Source organism: Eptatretus burgeri, chromosome 1, assembly GCF_056783735.1.
Source record: "Eptatretus burgeri isolate ZD-2024b chromosome 1, Ebu_testis_v1, whole genome shotgun sequence".
In the NCBI taxonomy this organism is placed as follows: Eukaryota; Metazoa; Chordata; class Myxini; order Myxiniformes; family Myxinidae; genus Eptatretus; species Eptatretus burgeri.
The window spans coordinates 68,655,962-68,668,461 of NC_140961.1; the positions used below are offsets into that span (position 1 = coordinate 68,655,962).

A 12,500-nucleotide genomic window follows, 5' to 3' on the forward strand; every position below is an offset into this window, starting at 1 on the left:
TATGCATTTATGAAACATTAAACTATCCCCAGGACTTTTCAACACGCCTGTCTCTTTAAACTATTGGTTCTAGAAACCATGATTCCCGTCACCTGTTTTGGTGTCCATTATAAATTTGGGCCCTGCCCGCTAATGTTCTCTCGTGCCCTTGCACAATTTCATGGCTGGGCAGCGTGGCTCAACTGGCAGGGACTTCGGTCTGCCGAACTCAAACTACGGCCCCCCGGGCCCTGAGGCTGTCTCCGAGCCTACCTGCTCCCGATGAACGCGGGGGGGGGGGGGGGGGGAGGTGGGGGTGCCCTTCCTGGTATTGCCCCACTTCCATGCCCACGTGGCATTTCGGTGCTCCGGGTCCCTTTCCTAAGGTCACCCGTGCCCACTCCACTATCCAGGTACCTTGGACCCTTGGCCTACTCTGGCCGACTACTTCGGTGCCCAGGGTGCCCTTTACTCAATACTCACCTTTCCACAGCCATGCTCCCAGCCGGTCAATGGACTCCTGCACCCTTCAAAAAGGTTACGTGCCTTCTCTCAACACCAACACCAAAACGACCTCCTTTTGGCAAATTTAACTAACCCACTAACATTACACTGACCCCAGGTTCCCTTGGGTGGGATTCACTCCTCCCCCCAATCATTTATTCGCACCATGCATTCCACATTCACTCTATTCACACTCTAACTGATCCACATTCACTCATTGTAGATTTTTCACTTTTCCAATTCACTCACATCACTCAACACTGCCATTCTGCTCACTAAATTCCCCTAACTAATTCGTGCCCCTCGTCATCCCTTACACGAATGCCCGTTCATTTTACTCTACGTAGCTAATCTACACCCCCGCTACACATTCCATGTCGGTCCGTGTCTCCAAAATCCATTTCTAATTCTAACCTAAATTCCCTCTAACTTGTTCCACGGGCCCCATGGAGAACCACTCAGGCCCCATGAAGCCGGTCTATCTATCGCTAAACCCTTCCCACTAACTAATGTTCCTATGCCCAAGAGGATGCTTGCCACATAGTGGCCAGGGCCGTGTATTTGGAGAGAGGCTTTTTTTTTTTTGCACTGCCAGGGCGGCGGTCTACGACTCGCTCGTTCGTCCCTTCCGTCGGACGATACCTGGGGCCTTGTCGTCGCCCTGCGCATCGCAACAAGCGCTCGCCTTCGAGGGGTTCACCATGCGAGCCAACGCGCGCCGCTCGCATGTAACTCGCGCCGCGAGATCCCCAGTGACGTCACTCGCACACTGACCCTGTGTGATTTCCCGTGCAGGCCAGCCCGAGCGTATCGTCCCGGGGACCCGCTCCCCGCGAACAGAACATGTGGCGCGCAGCACGTGGAGCTTCACACACGCGCCCGCATGTGGACCCGTCCGTTCCAAATTCACACAACACTCGCCTACATTTTCGCCGTCCACATGGCTGGCTTGTATCCAACGTGGAGCGTTCTCGCGCTGGATTGCGATCGCGCAGACACGCGCGTGCGCGAAACGCGCCGTGGACCCTGTATGCGCCGTCGCACGAACCCGGCGCAGTTGCCAAATTAACCCTTTGCGACCTATTAAGCTCGCCATTCATGTCTCCCATCTGGATCGGTCCGATTACCAATTCCATGCACGCACTCACGCACGCCATGTTACTCACACCACTCGCACGTTTCAACACTCGCACCACTCATACACTTTACCACACACACTGGGACATTTACATCGGGGATTCGTGTTACTACAAGAAATCCCAGGGTTTCCATACCCCCCAAGCTCCGCGTGTACCCGTTCACATCATACACCCGCTCGACCTCGCACGGCCCGACCGGACTCACCTGGTCGCAGTCCACTTCGAGGGAGCATACCGTCTCCCCCTGTTCCTGAGGGAGGTTACTCTGATGCTCGCCCTGGGTCTCAACACATTCCACCAGCTCAACCCCATTGTCCCTTATTAATCCGATGTGTGCGTGCACTTTAATTTCCTGTATTTCGTCTTTTACCCGTTCTATCTCCTGCGTCTCTTCTATTTATTTTAATTCCTGTTTCTGTCTCTGTTAATTTCTCTGTCACCCCCTGTCCGAATTCACCAGTTTTCCCCTTACTTATGGCGGCATCTCTCGTCATCCCGACCTCACCCGTCTCAATCGCGGGCCGGACACAATTTGTACTCCCTCTTGACTCGATCGTTCCCCCACGTGCAGGCGCCATTTTCCAATCCATCGCCCGCATTCCCGCCTGCAGGCTCAACCCCATGCTCTGCATTTCCCCTCGCTGAGTTTGCATGTCACTCTTCATTTCATCCCTCATGTTTTGCATATTTGCATCCATTTTTTGCATATCACTCCTCTGTGCTGTATTCCCATCCATTATTTGTCTCAACATCTCCATCATCCGCCATGATGGTGTGTGGAACCGGCAGAAATCCGGGAGGGAACTTTGATGGAGGGGGGGGGTGTCATACGCCGCCCCTGCCACTCCTAATACCCCTTCTGGGTTTGGCTGTGGGGAAAGTTCTTGCGTGGGGGTTTCGTCCTGGGACATCGGTTCCTCTAACCCTACCTCCAAACCCACCTGCTCCAGCTCATTTTGGCCCACCATGGTGCGTATTTGAGAACAATTTTGACGCTCGTAATTTGGAGGGAACAGGGGGTTTTGCTCCGTACACCCCTGATCCGAATCCCATAAATTTCTGACGGAGGCAGAGGGGCCGAATCGCACTCCTGATCACCAATTTGTTGTGGGCCGGGGTTCGGTGGCGATACACGACCACGAGGTGGAGCAGTGGAGTCGTCTCCCACCGAACACCCGGAATTTAGGTCGTGACTCTCGGACAACTCCGAAAGGTCACGGGTCACTTAGAGGACCGTGGTCGCCAATATTTTGACGGCGTGAGGTAGGGTCCACTTGTCTAACTCAAATTTACCGAAGTACCCACGCCGTCTAACTACCGGGGAAACCACACCCTCGGCCGACTTTGTCTGAATCGAGTCGCTATCACCGACTCGGATCCGGCGTAACCGAGCGGAAGTTATCAAAGCTATGCCGGACCAAATGAACAATTTACGGCATGAACGGCCTCACTAATTCTCAATAGGCACCATGCTTGGCCAATAAAAGAAAGCACAGAAAACGAGCTGGTACATTTAACAGGGGTATATTTATCAGGGGGGCAGGGGAGCACACAAGAAGCAGAGTTATCCGAATATGAAGAAATGTAATGTACAATGAACAAGGCACTTAACGATTCTACTGACAGACAGGGCCCATGGACACACACACACACACACACACACACACACGAAACTGGACCCTGTGGGTCTTTATTTCGGTCTCTCAGCTCATGAGGGAAATGCGAGCTGGGGACCAGGGTCTAGCGGGGTACCTCCCCACCTCGTGCGGTTTCACTGGACCCGCACTTGTGGAGCTTGGAGTCCGTGCACGGGAACGGGGATCCCAGCTCGAGTGCTCCAACGCAAACCACCACGGTGGGATTCGAACCCACGACCCAGAGTCCACGGCCCACATCCCCAGCAGATCGGCAGCCACTACCACGAGAAGCCACCGCAAGGGGCCGCAGACGACGACCGAGACCAAGCCACCACTAATGCAGACGAAGCAAATCGCCACCAAGACCGCAGACGAAACAGTCGCCACGATCACTCATCTACTCTCTCGAAGTCGGAGCAGTTTCTTTCCTCGCCACTCGCCTCCTGATTGGACGAGGAGCCGTCGCGCGATCCGCTGGCCGTCCCTCATTGGACAGGCCCACGGTAGGTGGGTCAACTCCCACCTTTCTGGGGCGGAGTCGGATCTGAGGCGATGGAGGTCCCAGCCAAAAACATGTGGGCAATGGCGACCGGGCCGAGTCAGGGACGGTGTCGGTGTTGTTGTCGATGTAATAAAAACTTCACTGAAAATAACTCGTAGCGCAACACGAAATTCCCATTAGACAGGATGGATTCTTACTATAAACACATACTTATTGAAATAACTAAGCTACGGGGACTGGCTGTTTTTGTGCAAAAGGCTTCCCGATTCGTAACAATATGTTGTCCCCCACCCTTCCCACAAAGTCGAAGACAAGGGGACATGAAAATGAGCTGTCCTACCGACCGATCATCCATCCATGTACTATTGTGTATGTGATATTTCAAAAACCGTTGAACATTTAGCTTTCATATTGCAGCTATCGATCTATTCCTGCTGACATTTTCTCAACCTGATTAGATTATGGCTGTGATTGGCTGCATTATGTTGCCATGGCAACCATCTTGGGAACTTGGTTTGTGTATGCGATATTTCTAAAACCATCGTAGATAGCTATTCGTCATACCACCCAAAAGGTGGGGGACCTAAAGTATCAGCTCCTTGTTCATTTTACATCTCATACACAACCAGTGGCTACTTCTGGTTGCATTATGACTGGGAGCACAGCTGTGTCGCTGATGCAGTGCCCCTTGTAGGTCAGCTCATCAATTTGAAATTTGTTCATGGTGCCAGTAAGACCTTGCCCACTGTTCACGATGGACACTGTGGGATCTTCACTATCCACCAACTAATGCTGGCAGCCGAGACGCCCAGTTGAACATCCATCCGAGGGACGACACACACATTGATGAATGACCCTGCATGTGAAACATGAGGGTGACAGTTTACAGCTTGGTCGAGATCTAAACCCAGGCGAGACAGCTCAGAGGTGAGTGCAGGCTATCCTCACAGGCCTTTCGATTGGGGTCACTCTTCGAATCATTGATCAATAAAATCAGTCTCTTTCAGTGAGAATTCACAGAATTAGGAAGTCACCGAAGAAGTTTCACAATACGAGGGCAGCTTGAAGGTCGACGGAGACACTTTTATTAATTCATATTGGAGAACACTGAAAAGTAATAGTTCAATGTTGAAATTCTGTGCAATGACAGCCTGCCCAGTCGAGTTGTGCAGAAAGGCATATCAATGCTGGTCAAAGTATTCTCGATTTCAGACGCGGGTTGCAGTCGTTGACTCATCGTCCCTTTTGTAACACTGTTACAAGTGTTCAATTGTGTTCTCTCGACACCATCGACATGTTCACTTTGCTGCACTCACAAATTGACCGCATTCCACACCCACTTGCTTCCGCCATGCATCACTTTTCACTCCCTCCAACTCTTTTCCCACATACGAGGTCCATCTAAAAAGTAACGGGACTGACTTCATAGAAATTTAATTCCCAAAAATATATTGAAATCACAGCTTGTCCCCTTCAAAATGGTTTCCCTCCAGTCTCACACACTTGTCCATCCTCTTCTTCCACGCTTCGATGCACCCCCAGAAGGCTTCTTCTGGAATCCTCCGAAGCTCCGTTGTCAAGGCCCTTTTGATGGCCATTCAACATCAGGATTCAACATCTGTCCATTCAACATCAGGAAATCGGGTCCCCTTGATCACCCCCTTGAGCTTGGGTAATAGAAAAAAAATCACAAGTGGCCAAGTCTGGCAAATACGGGGGTTGCAACACAGTTGGCACGTTCCTCTCCACCAGAAACTGTCGGATGCTCAGGGCATTGTGAGCAGCAGCGTTGTTATGGTGGAGCACCCAGGCGTTGTTCTCCCATAGATCCCTCCTCTTCTCCCGGACTGATCTCACGAGGTGCCTGAGGATCTCCTTGTGCACTTATTGATTCACTGTTTGACCCTGTGGTAGAAACTCGAAGTGGACGATGCCCTTGACGTCAAAAAACGCGATGAGCATCACCTTGACCTTCGACTTCAACATCCTTGCTTTATTTGGTCTTGGTGATGCCAGACACATTTCCACTGACGACTCTGCCGTTTGGTCTCAGGATCGTATTCGAATATCCACGATTCATCGCCAGCAATGACTCTCCCGAGCAGGTCTGGATCGTCCTCGAGACGCTCGATAATGTCGTGACAGACAGTGACTCTTTGCTGTTTCTGGTCCTCGGACAACAGCTTGGGGAACATCTTTGCGCACACCTTGCGCATTTCGAGATTTTCGGTGATGATGTTCCAGACAGTGTCCTGGTTGATGGAAAGTTCCTCAGCAATCATCCGCACCGTGAGTCGACGATCTGCGTGCACCATCTGCTTCACACGCTCGATGTTGTCTGCCGTTATGCTCGTAGGTCTTCCAGACCGTGGATCATCTTCAACCTCCTCCCGTCCCTCTTTGAACCTCTTGTGCCATTCAAACGCACGTGTACGTGACATCGTTTCTTCCCTGTAGACTTGCTGCAGCATTGCGAAAGATTCCAAAGGTGTTTTGCCAAGCTTGGCAAGAAACTTCAGATTGGCTCTCTGCTCACGACTAATAGCGCGACGACTCAGACAAGACAACGTGTAAAGCACAACCTGTAAAAAAAAATCACACAATGAGTGCAGTCAACCATCACCAATCATATATATTTCTGGAATGTTGCGAAAGACTGTGACGCAACCCGTTCATTCAAGTTGTTTAGTGGAGCACACAGCAGGCTCAGTCCCGTTACTTTTTAGACAGAACTCATATGGCTTGTGGTGTGACAACCGGTTATCCACTTCGATTTTCAAATCATTGCTCTTACACATCCTTTAGGTTATCGTTAATTTTGCTTTTTTTCCAAAATAACACTTTTATTATTTTTTTTTAACTCAGCATTCAATTTATTCAAATGAGTTTTCAAAATATATTCATTTTTACATTCAACGCGTCCATCTTTATGATCTATTTGGACATCCAATGTTATCATGAACACAGAGACACCATCATGGTTAATCGTGCCAACCTATGCCAATTTTAATCTTTCATTGCTTGTGCAATGCTGGCAGGATGACAGACTCCAAGAGGTACGCATACCCAGCTACAAGCTGCTATCCTGGTATTTTACAGGCAGGGCAATTCATCAATGTATGTGCTGTCCCTGGGATGGACATTAAACGGGAGTCCCAGCTGCCGACATTCGTCAGTGGACACCAGGACCATGAACAAACTCTTGCCCAAACCAGGAGAGGACATTGCATCAGCAGCACAGCTGTGCTCCCAGCAATGATGCAAACCAGCAGCCATAGGCTGCAAACAAAGTGCTATCTGTCCAAAATCGGTCTGACACACATTCCAACTCTCCTTCAATCTTGCATATTGGTGATGCAACTCTTGACTGTGAGCTTAAAACGGCTGAATCAAGTTGAGTGAACACCATTCTCTTAATTTGGAGCCACACTGTACCATGGAAGTGAACGAATAACACCACCTCGATGATAAACAAGCGTTAAAGAACAGGACAAGTAAGGCCCTTTGGAAAAGGTCTGAGGGCGGGATAATAAAGAGAGTGAAAGATCAACACCACCACGTCGGCGGATATGTCATTTTTAACCAACACGACTTGTAATAGTGGGGTGACTTGATGCAAGGCTGCAATGAAAGAGTTGGAGACGTTGGCAGCACACAAATTGGCAGAGTGAACTCGAGCAAAATTTCCTCGAAGGTATTCAAAGCACACAAAATGCCCAGTGGTGCGGTACAGCATTCAAGAACAAATGGAACCTTGAGAGGTTGACAATGCACAGGTTGGCATGGTGGTTCCAGGAGAGTGCCTTGGATGTATGAACAGCACAATTGAACCCATGAAGTAGTGCACGTGACTGATGGACCAACTCCAAACGTTGGGTGTGACTCTTCTCCACATGGCCTTCTTCAGTCTCAATTGTGCTGCCACAACTCCGTCACTGCTCAATCCTCTCCGAATAGCTTTAACTCGATGCCGCTTTCACTACCGAATGCTTCTCATACCATTTCTTTCAAGCTCAAACTCTTTAAGTGTCAACTGTCACAATCTTGAAACAACCACCCACAGTTTCTGTTCAAACACAAACACCAAGTGGTAGGTCTGCTCAAGCAACACCAAAACAGAGGTTATGCATGTTCAGGTTTCAAAAACAAGTTACACGTTCAAATGTTTCCCCCACCCTCTGAGAATAAAGTAAACTACAAAACTGGACTGGCACTTGGTAGCGCACATACCTCAAGCAGGCTGAGCAGTTTGTTGTGTATCCAACCGATAGGCTGGATCTGCATCTGGGACTGAACCAAAAACTAATCGGCTTGTTCTCGTCACCGAACCAACTCATCGACCTCGTTTTGTCATTACCCATCCACAACCTTTTGAAACATCATGCAATACTGTACATCAGGTTTGGCCCCATCACTTAAAAAAAACATCGGATCCTTAATCGGATCTTCAACAAAACCTTATCAATTTATTCTTGTCATACACCGAACCTGTCCACCAAATTTCGTCCGAATTTATCCATAACTTTTCAGATATCCTGCTCACAGACAGACAGGTGAAAAAAACCTCCATCCACCTTTGGTGGCAGAAGTAACACAATATCAGTTGCTAACCATACAACACTTCCCCTGCCTGCATAATACAACAATGTACACATTTCCATCCATCCATTGGGACCATACTCTGTAGAGCGTTGGTGCTGCCAAAGCAGTCTCCTGGGCTATTGGGCACAATCCTGGACAGGTCATCACTCTGACACAGGATACCAGCAAGCTGGCACTCGTTTTGCCAGCCTTAGAAGGATGACAGGCTGAGTCAACCCCATCTGGTATAATTCAACAACCGAGTGGGATTTGAACTCAGGATCCTCAGATCCCAATCTCACCACCCAAACCATTAAGCAAACACCAAGCATACACATTTGTTAATGGATTTATCATGAAAAAAAGGTTATTAAACTATGTACACACAAATAATCATTTTCTTAATATATTTGATGAGAGGAGTGGAGCCTGGTGTTGGCTCAGTGGTTAGGGTGGCGGCTTGGGATCCTAGGGTCCTGAGTTCAAGCCCCGTCGGCCACTGAATTAATACACCAGGGGGTTGACTCAGCCCGTCATCCTTCCGAGGTCGGCGAAATGAGTACCAGTTCCAGTGTGTGTACTGGTAGAGGGGCACTGCATCAGCGACTCAGTCGCGCTTCAATAAATGATAGCTACCCCAGCAGCAAAGCTGCCATACGACCACCACCAAAGGAGTGGAATTTTCTGTTCATTTCTATACTTAGATGACTCTACAGCATGAGTTCTCACAAGAGGAATTTTGGCAGCAGTAAAAGCCTCCAATGAAAAAAATGGCCCAACAGGAAATAAAGGTAAAACAAATTAAGAAAGGCAACTCATTTTAGAAGTTATCATGTATTTTGTTCAAAGGCTTGAACGTTTCCCAAAAGCATGTCTGTTGGAGACACTTACTTTCAAAACTCAGACAGGAGTTAAACTCATAAAAAGGATAATGGTATACAAATTTTCTACAAGCTAAATTATATGAATTCAAAAATGGTTCAAAGAATTTGGAAACAATGCAACATCGAATATGGAACTTGGAAACGATGTGCAACATGCTAGACTTGCAAGATGTAACTATTTGTATGAAGGACAAATGAAGTGCACTCTCAAGAAGTACTGTACCAAAAATATAATTGAGATGATGAAGGACAGCAGTGAAGGGGGTGACTATCATTAGTTTCTGGAAATGATACTAGGACTTCACCATACCCAATTATCACACCTTGTGAGTCAGCTGAGTAAGGTTTTTGGCCCAAGACTTTCACGAAGCATCTGACTTGGCCCATCATTTTGAATGAAGGTGGTGGGAATTTGTAATTTGTTCAAGGAGCTGGTGATGACTCGCTGACTCTTTGCAAAAGCCACCGTGGGATCTTTAACGTCCACCGACTAATGCTCGCAGACATGATACCTGGTTTAATGTAGTCTGCATATTATATTTCACTCAAACTTTGAAGTTTCTTTAGAATACCATTTAAAATTTGCCATGACATTTCTGAAAAATATCGTTCGACTCTGGGATGTTAAGAGTTCGAGACTGATGAAACTACATGACTTGAAGGTGCAATAATATAAACAAATGCATGACTCAGGAGAAAGACATGGAAAATCCATCCATTGGGACCATACTCTGTTGAGAGCATCAGTGCTGCCAAAGCAGTCTCCTGGGCAATCGGACATAGTCCTGGACAGGTCACCACTCTGCCGCAGGATACTCGAATGGCTCGATCATCCCAGCAAGCTGGTACTCATTTTGCCGACCTCGGAAGGATAACAGGTGAGGTCAACCCTACCCGGTATTAATTCAACAGCCAAGCGGGTTTCCAAGCCCATCAACCTAATCATTAAGCCAACACCAGGCATACGTGGAAAATGCTTCAATCGATTATCCAATTATTTCATGAGGTTTGAAGTCTTGATACATTCGTGTCAAAGTTGCAAAGCTGGCATCATCGTTTAATCGCTTATGTATGTGGTATCAATTTAAATCGCTACGAATCAGAGCACTTCTTCGGACAAGTCATACATTAGAGAGCCATTTGGTGCATCATCACGGTGGCCTGAGACCGTGGATTTAACTGCAGTGATCAATTCCTTATACAGGTAACAAAGAATATTCTTACAGTCATTCCCAAAAGCATGTAGAAGCTGGGCTGAAACGGAAACCAGTACAAAACGACGATTTTATGTCAATATGCGGCCAGAAAAGAAAATTAGTATTTGGGTGACAGTCCAAGTTGGAGTTGCTTCATGGTAATCAGGTACGTTGCTGAGACAAAGTGAAATATAACAAAAGGCATTTCATAAGGGAAAGGTTATACATGGAATTCATCTTTAAGCGTTGGACAACTTGACTTACAAATTTCAACCAAGATTTAATTAAATATTAAAAACATTGGAAAATAAAAAAGTTGAAAATGCACTCACACTCTTGACTGACCCTACACCACAATCCCAAAATAATGTAAAAAAAAACAAAAAAAACATTAAAATAACTTGCACATTTACAGATCAAACAGCTGAATTGGCAAGCCATCAGAAATTAGGTTCATTTGTTTAATCGACCTTACTGTGATTACACGACTTTTCGTCAAGCTTTTAAATGCTATCTTGCACAACGCGAAATAAATTTTCAAGAAAGTATAATTCCATAAAGAGGATGTTAAAAGTACCAGTAAATACATACATCCATTCTTGTAAAACTCCAAGTGGCAGCAAGTGCGGAATCACACAACAGAATGTGCAGTGGCCAGCATATGAAACCATACATTGGTACAAGTGTCTTTCAAGAGCAATTTCCTTTAATTCAGTCTTGGCGCATCCACCTTTCACCTTCCCCGTGCCTCCAGCCATTGGTTTCAAATCTGCATGCACATCGTCAGTAGAAACCTCTGGCAAAATTAAGAGTCCAGAATGCTCATCCCCTTCATTTCATGTTGCCTTGAAATCACCAATGGAGACAAGGAGTCGGCTGGAAACTTTTCATCAATGTCGCTGATCTGAATCAGCAGTGGTAGAGTGAGAAGCAGAAAGATGATATTGATGGCTTCATGCCAATATGTTTCAGTCCTCATGTTTCCAGCTCTGCTCAGCCTCCACCTCAATGCTTACGATCAGCAAAAGCTCACAGTGCTTGCCCCCAAACTGTTCCTTTAAGAAGCGCCTGAAGGGACACAGTGCCAAATGTTAAGAGCAAAAGGGTTAATCATGATTAAAAGTCATCATCTCTAGAAATATTTTATTTCCCCCTCAACAGTGACAATGAGAAACAGGTGGCGTACACGATCATTAAACCCCTCCCTCGTCTAGGCCATTGAAATGCATGTGGTTGAAAAAACAGACGATGATAATAAATAAAATGAAAATATTACAGAACGAGAATGGCACTCGGTAGAACGGACACTTCCGACAGGCTGAGCAGTTTATGTTTCGTATCACATCGATGGCCGGATCTGCATCCAGACCTTAACCAAAATCTAATTGACTCGTTCCCCTCATCCAACAAGTTTTGTCATAATCCGTCCACAATTTTTTGAAATATCATGCTCTATGTCATTTTTAGCCCCATCGCTCAATGGTGAAGAATCACTTAAAAAAAATTCATTAATTAAACATCTCGTATCCGGATCTTCACCAAAATCAAATAAATTCGTCCATGTCACACACCCAACCAGTCCACCAATTTACATCCAAATCCGTGCATAATTTTTTTTTGAGATATCCTGCTCACACAGACAGACAAATAGCCAGGAGTGAAAACTAAAACCTTCGTCCACCCTCGGTGGCATTGGTAATATGTATATATATATATATATATATATATATATATATATATATATATATATACACATATACAGTATATATATATATATATATATATATATATATATATATATATATATATATATATTTGCATATATATGTAACATTTAAACGAGTGAATGAATAGATAGATAGGTAGATTCTGAACCCACCGAAGCTCATCTTCTGATCCGATTCTCTGAGGCGCCTTTAGCTTGGAATCGAGGTTGTAGTAGCAGCCATTAATCTGCCGAACACTGATCCAGTGCTTGCGCTTGAGTGGTAGTTGCAGAGGGCCCCATCGCATGCCCGACGGTATGTTCAGAATGAGTCCCAGTACATTGCCAAAGGCAATGCCATCCACATCTCTGT

General features: G+C 46.5%; 2 protein-coding genes across 3 annotated transcripts in view; both read right to left on the bottom strand.

The window, feature by feature from the left end:
- The window catches only part of LOC147034672 (uncharacterized), a 90,424-nt gene that overhangs the window by 51,546 nt on the left and 26,378 nt on the right, over nt 1-12,500 (bottom strand). The gene's annotated exons all lie outside the window — the stretch shown is intronic.
- JOSD1 (Josephin domain containing 1) overlaps nt 9,161-12,500 on the bottom strand; it is a 102,767-nt gene continuing 99,427 nt past the window's right edge. For both annotated transcript variants that reach the window (XM_085887044.1, XM_085887039.1), the window contains 2 exons: nt 12,302-12,496; nt 9,161-11,490 (listed from right to left, as the gene is read on the bottom strand). In XM_085887044.1, the coding sequence (XP_085743170.1) occupies nt 11,391-11,490; nt 12,302-12,496 (295 nt within the window). In that variant the 3' untranslated portion in view covers nt 9,161-11,390. The remainder of the gene's footprint in view (nt 11,491-12,301; nt 12,497-12,500) is intronic.